At 37.3% G+C, this 13,200-nt stretch overlaps 1 protein-coding gene across 1 annotated transcript in view; it reads right to left on the bottom strand.

Annotated features, from left to right (window-relative positions):
• LOC121513684 (CUB and sushi domain-containing protein 3-like) overlaps positions 1-13,200 on the bottom strand; it is a 309,293-nt gene that overhangs the window by 274,239 nt on the left and 21,854 nt on the right. The window contains exon 2 of the mRNA XM_041793592.1: positions 11,822-12,044. Within this exon, the coding sequence (XP_041649526.1) occupies positions 11,822-12,044 (223 nt within the window). The remainder of the gene's footprint in view (positions 1-11,821; positions 12,045-13,200) is intronic.

Raw genomic sequence — 13,200 nt, 5'->3', positions numbered from 1 at the left:
TAGTGAACCAAAGAAAAACTTGTTGTCATCTGCCTGATCCACATTAGTGGTGTTAAGACTAGAAGCAGCCATCACTGAAAACTTTTTATCTTTTTTCACTTTATACCAGGAACATCAGGGTGATGGGGACAACAGCGCCACCTGTGGCCAAAATACTGGCTGTGCAAACCTGACACTCAGGAGATTATGCTTGAATATATTTTCAGTTATTTTGCCAATGAGTCACATTAAGTAAACTTAGATTGGAACATGATCAATGACCACATCTGTCTGCTATACCTAGCATGAACTGTTTTATCTTCTTATGTATGTTGTACTAGCTGAACACTGTACTCAAATTAATGGTCTTATTTAATAATTCTTTTTTTTTTCTCCAGAGGAAAAAATGTTTAGCAAAATTAATATCAAAGCAACTTCTAAAAATACCAGTTAAAGCTTTTTGTTTATTATGTTTTAAAAAATTCACAAACAGCATGAGAAAAGCAATGTCTTCTATGGTTCAGATGTTCAGGTGTGCTTAAAACATGAGCAGTTATTGTTGAAGTGTCTGGGCTCACTGGACCTGAAAAAGGGGGTGTGGGGGTGTGGGGTGTCATTGCAAATCTATTTCTCTCTGCAATATACACTGCATTATTGAATGGGAATTATCTTTAAGTGTCCACTAAGTGCATGGTTTAAATATAACAACACTTTCCATTGTTCATTCTAAAACTTAATTTCTAATTTTAAATCTAAACCTCCTCTTAATTCCATCACCTGCTGGGTCCAGCCCTGTGACAGCAGCTATGACACCACACACACACACACACACACACACACCCCTCCCACACACACACACGAGTTCAGATGACATGCAGAGGGAGAGCAGGTTGAGTAAAAGCTTTCTTCATAAACTTTACAAATAAAGATTTTTATTAAAACAATCTCTAACAATGTCAAAGGTAATGTTTACTTTAATAGCACTGTGATATTAATTTCTTATTAAAGAAAAGTTCACCATGATGAGCCGTCAGTGACTTTAGCAACATTTCACCGAACGCGCAGCATTTCTAGCAAAAAAGTAAACAATCAGCAGCACATTCACTTCATTAACAGTCCATAAAAGGGGTCAATGATATTGTTCCATTTTGAAAGCGATACAGATACAGATTATTTGTTTTTCATGAAACTGTTATCCAGTAAAAGCAACCAACTCAAGTAAAAGCAGCAAAAAAAAAAACTGCATAAAACATGCTCTAATACCAGTACAAGTCTTACACTCAAAATCTCATGGAAGTAAATGTAATTATGTCAAACAAAATATAGTTAATGTTACACAAGTAAAGCAACATTTCATTAAAAAATGTGGTAGGCATTATAACTACTGATTTAATAATCTATCAATCACTTAAATGTTGGATTGTTAAGCATAGAAATATGAATAGCTTCATCATGATAGCACATGAATGTTGAAGTAGACTTTCATTTAATAATCTATTCAGCAAGGTAACTACTAACTAAGCCATCAGAACAATTTTACTAAAAATTATTTCTCTTTAGTATGATGGAGTAAAGATATGTGCAAGTATTTATGATGTACCAGTCAATTACTTCAGATTTACGCTAGTTGAATATCCTAAATTTCCTTTATTGATCTATCTCTTAGGTCAACAGAGGCCTAAGATACAGAAATATGCCTTGAATCTACTGCAGTAATTTCCCTCATGTCTATAACACCAGCAGAAACAACTTCAGGACAACAGGGAACTCTAATATGTTTAATGTAAGAAACAACACTACAGTCCAGCAATGTTTAGTCATGTGGTTAAATGGTAAACCTACAAAAGACAATTTCCAACACATTATAAGACTCGACATTTAGCGTTATAGTCCACTAATGTTACGGGACGCACCAATAAGTCCCTGCTATCCTGGCACCAGTGTAACCTTCAGAAACAACATGAGCTGTGGCTCCATACATCATCTCAAACCCCATCCATGTACACAGCAGGCTAATGTAGCGCTGAAACTATAAGTTCTCTTTTCGTGCATTTCCTGTGGTTTAACTGTGAAACTTGACAGATCTGTCATTGTAGACACTGCATCAAGGATTCTGGTATTTTAATAAATTAAGCTGGAGATGTTTTTATCCTCAGAGATAACTATTATATTTCCATATGAGGCAAAACAGGAAAATGCGATTTAGGCTGGTGTTGGTTTTAAAAGCACAGCTATATACTGTGTTGTTATTGGCTAGAACTAATGTGACCTTGTAGTGTTGTGGATGAGACATTAGATGACACTGTAAACTGAAACAGAAAGGGGAAATAAACCAGGGGTGGTGTGGATTGATCCTCTTGCTCAAAGGGTACCTGTGTGATCCGCATCAACAGTAACCAAAAACCCTGACCCTCCACAGCTCAAGAGGTTGGAGCTGTTCCACACACCATCACCACAGACTCTCCTGCTGGTTCCTGCATCCACATGGATGCATCAAAGGTCTGCTTCCACAAGAGCTATGAGCATGCTTGAGTTAGTGCCCCTGTATTTGCTGACCCTTGTGTGACTGCATCACAATGTGCTTCCCATCCAATGCACGTAAACAGTTTTGAAATTGCCAGTGATCCTCAAACTCCTGGGCAATTGCTCTCAATGAGGGACTGCAGGTGGTCACTTTCAGATGGACAGAACAAAGGACATCATGTAGATACCATGGATGGGCAGTTGGTAAGAAGTCAGATATGCATATCTGTATGGTTTTATCAACAACTGCTGTCATTTTTTTTCCTTCTATTATCAAAACAGCAGATTTTTTTTCATTAAAGAGCTGAGCTATGGTTCAGCTCAAAATACTAAAAAAATTCCAATAACCATACAGCGGCTTATCAAGCTACAATTTAATATTGATGCCACAAGAGAATAACTAACACAAAGGCATTTATCTTTATATTTCTTTAAACCATAAAAAGAGTAAAATTACTGGAGGCTCATTCAATAAAGCTCTATCAAATTTTGTGAAATAATCCATTGGTTTCTATTTTGAGTAGCCACTGCTTTACTGACAGACAATTATCCCTTTTGGGTTGCATTCTTCTCCTCTTTATTTACCTAAACAATAATGCATGAATAACTCCCTCTTACATTTCTAGAAATCACTATAAAGAAACAGTGTACCCAAAGAAAAAGCTTTCAAGCATGTCTGAATTGAAATAATCTCAGGACATGACAAAATAACATCCATCCACAGAAAAACAAATTAATTACTTTTGGTCAAGAAAAATGTAAATTAGTGTAGATGTAGTGTAGATAGAGATACAAAACAATTTTGAATTCAGAAATGATTCCATCATTCAGCTGCATGTTTAAACAGGGTCTTTTGTAATTGTAATTGACTGGTTTGGAGTAAAGTTGCGAGCTTTAAATCCAAATACACCAAATCAGGTAAAAATGTAATTTACAGCTGCTATTACTAGGATTGACTGTTCAATTTAAAAGTTAAGTTTAAAAAGACAATTGCTGGCCAAGAAAATAAGCATTTTTTAGAATAGCCAAGAACAACAGAATCAGTATTTTCTATAATCCTGTACAATGGATTAAGTATTTAAAAAAGTTTGAAATCTAGCACTGTTTGTTTCTGCCAACCCCCTTCTATTAAACCATCCCTGCTGCACACTGAGTGAGGGGTAAAAGAAGACTGTGTTCATGGATATAAAACTCAGTTAACTTGGAATTATTCTTTAAATTGAATTATCAGACCAGGAACACTGACCACAAAAAATGACTAGTCAGTTGAAGCTTATGAGGTACAAAAGATTTTCTTAAAAGACCCCTGGTAAAGGCAGACTGTCAAGGGTCAGTTACAAAGGCATTACAGAGAAATGTTAGCCAATAGCAAAGACAAGATAGAGAGACATTAAGCTATAGCTCAAGATATGGTTCCATCCAAAACTGCTGAGAGGGTCACTTTTATCCCCTATTTTATATGCATGTGACTCTGTTAACTGTAAAACTCAATATTTCTAAGCCGCTCACTTGTACAAAAATCCTGTTATTATTCACTGAGTTGTGGGATTAAAAACAACAGATTTAAAGGATAGCTACTATTTTAAGTTCACATTTAAATACTAGTTCATAGCCAAACTAGATTAAATATAAAAGACAGAGGCTGAAGTTCAGGCTACATAAAATTTCTTAGCCACACTCAATGGTTTTTCATTTTTGAAAAGCAGGCTGTCCTAAATCAAAGGCTGCTGTTGCACATGGTATCACCAAGATTGCCTCAATTTGATTTCAACAGTGTTCAATTTCCAATGCGATTCAACTCAATTCAGTTCAATTCTATTTGTTTTTAGTCACAAAACTATTTGACTTCAATACAAAATAGATTCTTAGATAACTGATTCTGGACATCACACAAGGAATCTTCCAACCAAGTGTGTCATAAAAAGTAGTAAGGTTTAAATATTAAACTGACCCTACAGTATTTCCACAATATCTTATTTCCATGCATATGGCCTTGTTTTTAGCTTGTCTCCGTTGTCATAGTTTTTAAATCCAAACTGCAGCCAGACATCTGCTTTTTAAGTCTGGTGGTGTCTTCAATGTAGCAAAGCTACCAGGTTCCACTGTGTTTGTTTCAAGGCAGAGATTGGCACGAGCAGCTTACTGCAAGTCCAAGTCAAGTCTCAATATCTGAGGGAAAATCCAAGAGTAGTCACTTTAAGTTTTAAAGCATAAAAATAAAATGACTCCCTGAGACATAAACTATCATTGCTTAGTTTGGGTACATTGATACTGTATTTATTACACTGAGCCTAACTAATGGTTACTATGTAGAAGAAGTAGTAGTACTGATTATTTCTTCCCTAAAATATTTTCTCACAATACACATTTTCAGATTCAGTTCATCCCTAAAACATGACAACAACAAAAGAAAGGAACTTTGTCCTGACATAAGCAGCAGCTAGATCTAGAAACTATACCATCCATTAAAGAAAAATTAGGGTGCCAGTTTGGCTCAGTGGGTAGAGCATGCACCCATATACTGAGGCTGTATTCTTCAACACACCGGTTGCAGGATTGACTCCTGATCTCAGCACGTCTGTCGTATGTCTTCTCCTGCCCTCTCCCCCATAGTGTCTTAAAAAACTTGTAAAACATCCACCCTGTGGTGCACAACCAAGCTCTACATCTTTTTTCAGGACAGCCTGGGCTTTAGCAAAGTGGTGCTGCAGTAATGCCATTTTAATTTTCTTTTAAAGTTACGACACAAAAAGACTAAAGAAAAACTAAACAAAAATTAAAACTCAGAGATTTTTGTGTGAAACACGGTAAACAATAATGAACAAGACTTTCTTTTTGCACAAACTTTTTCTCCCATCTCTTGGGGAACAAAAACAATTATTCTATGACAACAGTCTTTTAAAATATTCACGTTTACCAAAAAAGCCCTAGCGCTTGACTCTTTTTTGCCATTATTTAAAGCAGTTCCTGTCCACAGTGACACAGAGGGCCACATCACAGGCTCTCTGTCTCCCGTTCTCTCCATTTTGAGCTATACAGGCTGTCTCCTGCATGATCTAGGTGTTCAGACATGCACAGATTGACAAAGCATGACACATGTCACATGTCACAGCCTATCACATTTTGTGGGATACAAAATTTTGGATAGCATTAGCAGCTAGCAGTAGAAACAAACAAACTAAAAAGATTAAAAAATGGATAAAAAGACGTTCAATATCAGATTTGCTGTTGTGGATTTAAATTTAAAGAACCTGGAAAGTCACCCAAGTTCCAGGCTCGATAGAAAAGAATCCATGAGGGCTATGAAGGCATGGATAGCATCATTAGAACAGCTACTCCCAAAGGGAAAAAAGTAAGTGGCTACGATTTATGGTTCAAGAGTTATTTAACTTCTTATAAGCTGTATCTTGCCAGTAACATCTCAGAGTGTTCATCAGTATCGTTCGATATCAGCCCTGTTTACAAGCATTGCCTATCGACCAAATGATGTGGCATGAAAAGACACCAGTTACAAATATTTATTTGCTGTCTCCAGTGAATTTTATGCTGCCATCTGGTATATCCAGCTGCTGAATCAAATGAGATTTTAAACAGAGCAGAAGATGTGACAGGTAAGACAAACTCTGATCTTTTTCCATGGTCAAACTAAACTGGTTATGGGCTCAAAACATGATTTGGCCTGGCTGAAGGAGATGCTTTATTAGCATGGATTCAGGCAGATGGTAGATGGCTGAGTGGATTCACTTTTTGTGGACAACAGCAGGTGATAAAATATACCAAACACAGAAGACAATACCATCAGTTGTAACTGTAGACAGCATTGCCACAAAGTTGGAGTACTCTAGTTACAATCCTCTGCCAAAACAGCTAACACAGCTTATCTCAGCCTAGTACATTACATCGACAACTAGGACTTAAAAACTTTGTGCCTTCAAAAAAGCTTTTGTTTCCAAATGATCACACACAGACCTTGCACAAAGTCTGAAAGATGCTCTCATGTCATGGAAACTCTCCAAGTGTGCATCAAAACAGATTAACAGGACTAATGTGATCAAAGCTGTGAGCCCGTGGACAAGACTGCTGTGATTTGGCCATTGGCTGCATCATGCAATTGTTGGGATAATTTCAGACCTCAGCTGTTGTCATGGAAATCTGTGAGCCGTTGCTGCTAAATGTTTTAAAGACTCTGTAAAGTGAAATCCAAAGTTTTTGTCTAAACATACAAGATATGTTGGAATATGGTTGATGTAAACATGTGAAAACACTGAGATCTACATGTGACTGAATTTTGCATTGAGACCATTAAAAAGCTTTTCACCTCTTTTCTAGTTCAGTTTAATTTGGGCGGGGCCAATATGTGGGCTCATGATGTCATGAGCCCACAGTGGGAAATGACCCCGCCCCTCTAACTCTACAATACAAAATCACAGCGCAGTTCGTCTCACTACCGTCTGTTGTTAGCTGATGTCACTGCCTTTATTGAAAGTTAAGTCAGTCAAATGCTGTTTTTTGTTTATTGTTGGGTAAATTTGCTAATTCTATCAGCCACAGTGGCCTATGGATCATTTTGAGCATCATACCAGAGATCTGAGCCAGAAAACTGACTTTGCTCTTCTTCTGAGGTCAACAAAAGGTCAAGAGGCAAGATAATGGTGTGACTGCTGTCCTCCATTCAGATTATAACATTATTAAAACCTGAGAGGATCATAATTCTACTGAGTTTTCATGATTTTGAAGCTTAATTCTATAAACTTAGAGATGTTTTATTGACTGAAATTTGAACTAGGGGCTCATAACACAGTGACCCAAACAAAGCTAAATAAAGTATGCATGAAGTTAATGTAATATTTTACATTTATTTCAAGAATGGGTCCATTTTTGTTTTTGTTTTTTTGTATATCAAAAACAGGCTTTAGTAAAATAAAAAAGTCAACTAAGGCCAGCCACACACTACAAGATTTTAAGCCTGATGTTGGGCAAGATTTGCCTCTCCCAATGAATCATACATACTTTCACTGCTCACAACCATAAACACAGCGGTACCTTAATTTCAGGCAGGATTTCGTCCTGAGTATTTCCCTTGTTTTATATTGTTGCTGCAACTGTAACATGCCAGGACACTCTGTTGTGGAAAGACAGCAAGACGCTATCAACAGACATCCATGTTTTTTTTTTTTTTTTTTCTGAAGTCACGTGATCATGCGAGGCCGTAGGCAGGTTGAAAGGTGTGTGGTCTCCAGTGATCTGACAATCTGGCTGAGTCGTCTAGTGTGTGTGTTCAGAGGGTTAATGAAAAATCTTTGGAAACTGTCCTGAAGTCTGTGGTCTCACACGGTTTTAAAATCATTTCAGATTAAAAAATCGTCCAGTGTGTGGCCAGCCTTAAAAGACAATATGGATTGGTCAAAAAAGCCATCCCACACTAAAAGATTTTTTAAAACTCTTAATAGATATTAAAAAAATTGAGACTGCCAACCAAAAATACTGAAGATTTAACAGCTCTGCTCCAAGCATTGGGAGAGCAACAGTAACCAAAACAACCCACAGAAATATCAGGCAAGATAATCTTCAGAACCAGCCAAAATCAGGATGTTGTTTAGTTCTGCCAGAAAGGGAGAATCAGGCCTAAACTGACCTAGATGTCTTGAAATATTTTTTCTTGTATTGTAGAACCTGCATCTCAACATGTCTTTTTTAAAAGGCAGCATCTAGATACACTTGGCATAGTTTTAGGATTTAAAGTCATTTTCAAAGATACAGGTTACAAGATCAATAAATGTGTTGTTAAAAGAAGAAGATAATGATGAAAAGAAGCGAAACCCCTGCCATACACAAACACAATCACAGACCAACTCTAAAACCAACCACTTCTGTCAGCATATCTGACTATTTCTGTCTGAAAACTCAGACATAAATTAGCTGAATTTAAAATGACATATGGCTCTGTACGTCACAAGAAACAATATGGTCTCCTCTAATATAGCAGTCAAGGCCTGCAATTGAACAAGAGACAACTCAGCTTAGATAAATAGACACAACCCACTAGTGCTCAATCATGTCATTATGACCAAGCTATTTTATGACAGCCGTTTAAGACAGGGCACCACCACAAACATATAAATGGACTTGCTTTGGCACACAAAGCCAAGATAGAGACAGTCATGCAATTTAATTTCTTGATTTTGGTTTTAACACAGAGCCTATTTTAAGATGTTTTCCCACACACACATAAGGATATGAAAAGTAATTCTATAAAATATGGTGGATTTTCCTTTCTTTGTTCGTTTTTGTTGCTATGCATACTCACAATAAGCTGTTTCTTTCATGTACCAAATAATGAAACGTTAAATCAATCAAGAAGTCCTAAGTCGAATCCTAAGTCTAACCACCATAAAGCTATCTCTGCCCTGCCATGATTCAGCAACGTAAGTATTTTTTATTACAAGGGCATGTTTTGACATGTCACATCAGGAAAGCACAGGTGCAGCTAATTACGTTAATTATGGCTCCAAAAACCGGTGTGCTGAAACAGACGTCCCCATAAATAATGTCAAAATATGCCCATAACAATGCAGAATTTGCAGGGTGAAAAGGCATGGGACATCTCCAGGGCTTTGTGACAAAAAAGCATGGAATTCATTTTTCCTATAGGCCGGCTGTTTCAGCTTTTCTTTCAACTATAATGTCCCTTAAGGCATGAAATGTGTCCCACGGTCATGACTGTAGCCGTTGACAATTTCCGGGCAGTTTCATGCTAGCAGTCTTTCAAGTTGTGAACACGTCACATTGAATTAGTATGTTTTTAAATTATATATATATATATTCAAATTACTTAATTGAGGTTACTTACACGGGTCAAACTGAAGTTTCGTCTCAAATGCCATTTTTTTCACGTCTTATTTGTATCTGAAGACAAAAGTTAGCGGGGCTGTTCTGTCCAACGAAGGTCGATTTATGCTGCGTTCATGCACAATAGGAAATTAAAAACCCTTATTGTAATACTGATATTTCAAGAGCGTAGGTCTACCTGCTTCGCCGATTTTCATTGAAATCTTAAAACCATTCAACTAATGTTTGAGATGGATTATGATTGCGATTGAGAAATAGAGCCACAGTATAAACACTTTTATAAGTTTAAGAGTAAGCTAACATAGTGTTTAGACATAAAGTCTCCTTGAAGTAGAAAGTTATTATAGCCAGTGAAACAGCCATTCTGTCAGCCTGACAACACTAGTTACATTACAATCTAATGAATTCATCACAGCATGTCAAGCAATATTAACAACGTGCAATCACTTACAATGTCTCCCATAACGTCTTGATGTTGTGCAATTACACTCAAATTAAACTGAAATTACAGACATTAAAATACCATGTGTTTTCAACACCTGGTAGGAGCCCATGTTTATTGTCAAAGCGAAATATTTTAAACTTGGCTCAGTTTTAGCAGCTGGCACAACATTGGTTTCAATAGTGAGATAAAGCAATAGGGATAAAGTTAGCATTGTGAATTCTTAAGTCAGCCTAATGAGGGTCTTATTTTTTATGATGTTTTATAACAATGCTAATGCTTTCAGGTATGATGCTTTATATTTTTGGTCCTTTTAACAATAACCGTGGTGAGATTATGAACAATTATAAGTGATGCAAATTGAACCAGCATGGTGACAAACCTCTCATAAGCTCAACCTTGAAAAAGCATTATACAACATCATCTTTAAAGCATCTAAAGTGATTCAGGTGCTGAAATATCAAGTATCAACAATGATTCAGCTCTTGAAATATTCCCCTTCACTTCCACTCTTTGCTATACATTCTCCATTGTGTTAGAATGTGACCTCAGTCTACTTTCGCTGAAGTTGAAAAGCATAAACAGGATAGGAGAAATCCTTTGGTCTCAGTATTTTTTGAGTGTTTCACAGACAAAAGCTGGACCTCACTCTCACCTCTGACAGAGCATGCCTGTGAATAAACACGGATCATGTTTAATCATTGTTATTATTTTAAGCTTTGGGTAGGTTTAAAAGTTGCAGTGTTCATCCGCAGTCCTCTATCAGCTTAGCTCAGACAAGAGATAATCTTCTCATAATAGACAAACACTTATCCATAAATAGTGGGTTTATTTTGAGCAATTTGCTTCAACAAAGACGAAAGGAGGATGTGAAACCTTTGAGGCACTTCTTTTTGAAATCCAAGCACAGAACTATTCTCTGAAGTCGGTTTTGATTTGAAAAATTCAAAAGAGAGCATGTAGAGGATGCTGATGTATAAATTCCTCCAGAATCAGATGAACCATGTTTCATTTTAATTCCTTTACAACAAAATATTTTGCAAATTTAAGGTTTTTCTCACAGGGTGCAAGTGCATTGCAACCATATCCTCAAGCAGTGTGCATCCCACGGAGACTAAAAATAGTTCAATGTCTGTTTTTAAACCTTATCCTGTATTCGCCTCTTTAAACAAGCAATAAATAGAACAGCATCTCATGTCTATCTTTTATAATGTTTCAGTATAATGAGGACCCAGTGCAAAAAAGTGAGGCTGTCATCTCACCATGAGCATCGGTGTACCATGAAAAACAATGATCAAACAATACTTAGCTGCATAGTGTGAATTTACTGTCAAAAATCAAACCATGGGTAGAGACAAATAACTCTTTAAAAGTCAGATACAGAGGAGAGTGAGAAAATAAAGAAAATAAAACGCAGCAAAGTCTTCCCACACGCCTCAAACGTCAGGCTTTGTGAGAATGCAGAGAGCACACACAGAGCAAACAGTTGTTTGCCTCTTCAGTGACTAAAGTAAACAGTGAGAAATCTTTGTGTTTGATTTTCATGTTTTCTCGCTACCTCTGACTCCTCCACTGGAGCATTTGAAGAAAGGATGGTGGCTACTGAGCTGACCCATGCATCAGTGGAGCCAACACAGCATGCTCATTCAGAAATACATGCAAGGGATTCTGCTGAGAGATTCAAGGCTAATGGGTTACTTCTGAATCCGAAAACATTTACAACACAAGTGAGCTTCAATGAAAAAGAGAGGGGTTTTTTTTGTTTTCATTGAACTTTGTGCCTCCATTTTTTTTGCACATAAGCACCTCAGAAAGAGGCAGACAACTCTACAATGTACGCACCGACATATCTACTGACTTGTTTGACACTTCTCTGACAAGAACGAGCCATCTTTGTCATGTGCACATTAAAGATGAACTTCCTGTCAGTGGCGGACACTGAAGGCTGTCCTCCCTTTTATTCCCTGTCCCTTTCTGGCAGCCTTCAAACAGCTTTCAAGGTGCACAGCTCCAGAGCAGCTTCCTTACCTTGTCCTGAAGTTAGCCGGGTGCGGATGCCCATCATACAAAGATAAAAAGTCATATTCCTCCTCCACAGCGAAAGATTGAAAAACTATATGAATCCTGCTCCCCTCGTCGGCAACAATCACCCAGGTACAGTTCGCTCCATTTGGATATCCATATGGAAACCCCGGGCTTTCTATCGTCCCATTTCTCCCTTTTAAAGTGCCTCCACAAGTATGGATAAAACCTGGAAAGACAGGAAACACATAGTCATTATCAAAGACACAGCATGTGCAGAAGAAAAAATTCACTACAACACATCATGAATGAATGGCATGAATAAATATCATTTCTTTTTTGTGTTTTTGGTTGAATACATCTTAGCAAAAATGACAACAATTCTGTTCAAATATACACATTCTATTCCAAGACACATTTTTATTGTAATAACTGTTTACATGCTGTAAAGCTCAAACCCCATATTTCTTCAAATGGAAATGCATTGTTTGGAAAATCCACATTGCTCTCAGTTGGCAAGAGCTGTAACAGAAACCAGCAAGCAGTTGGAGAAAAGCCAAGTTTTGTGTTTTCATGTACATTTTTAGCTCCTGTGCAAATTAAAAAAAATAACAGGCTGCAACACCTATTGCTGGTGAATTAGAGGAGAAATGCTTAATTGATGACCACAGGAATCTTTTTCAATGTTATCTTGGAATGGTAAGCTTGTAAGATACCATTACTGCCCAGTGGCCACTTATTTTTCTTCTTTAGGGTGAGAAAACCCCAGAGACAGGCAGCATGCAAGGTCTTCCCACTTGGTGCCACAAGCCATTTTCACAGTGTTTCACAGCCCACACAAGATATATCTCTGCACCTTGTTGCACTGGCTCACTGAGAAATCAATACCCTTGACATATTAGGGTTAGGCATTACACTATCATACTTAAACAACAATGATGTGATTACTTGGCTAACCTCTGTATTGTTCATGTAAATTAACATATGTGTTACACCTACATTCCTTCAACACATATATGACAATGAATTTGTGTCACTCCTGTTGACACCAAAAGTACAATATTCCTTTACACTTCCCCATGCAGTACCCTCCCACACTGAATGTGCAAACATACCCCCATAGCTACTGAGTCAAAGAAATAAAAGTGCCGTTTTATTGAGGCTATCTTGCATGTTGTCTAATGAAATGCAAACTTAATTAAGATGCATCGTCTACACCCAACAATTTACTCCCAGCATAATTAGCTTTTCACACTTGGTAGGTAAAGGATGTTTTGCATAGTGTTGGCTGTACACAAGCACTGCAGTATGGGAGAAAAGCACTTGGCAGCTATGCAACTCAAACGGCCTCTACCTAGTGAAAACACTCATAATTTTCCCCTTTA

The sequence above is a fragment of the Cheilinus undulatus genome, linkage group 8 (assembly GCF_018320785.1).
Source record: "Cheilinus undulatus linkage group 8, ASM1832078v1, whole genome shotgun sequence".
Lineage (NCBI taxonomy): Eukaryota > Metazoa > Chordata > Actinopteri > Labriformes > Labridae > Cheilinus > Cheilinus undulatus.
Note: the sequence above shows the minus strand (reverse complement) of the source record. Positions and strands in the feature narration are given on the sequence as shown.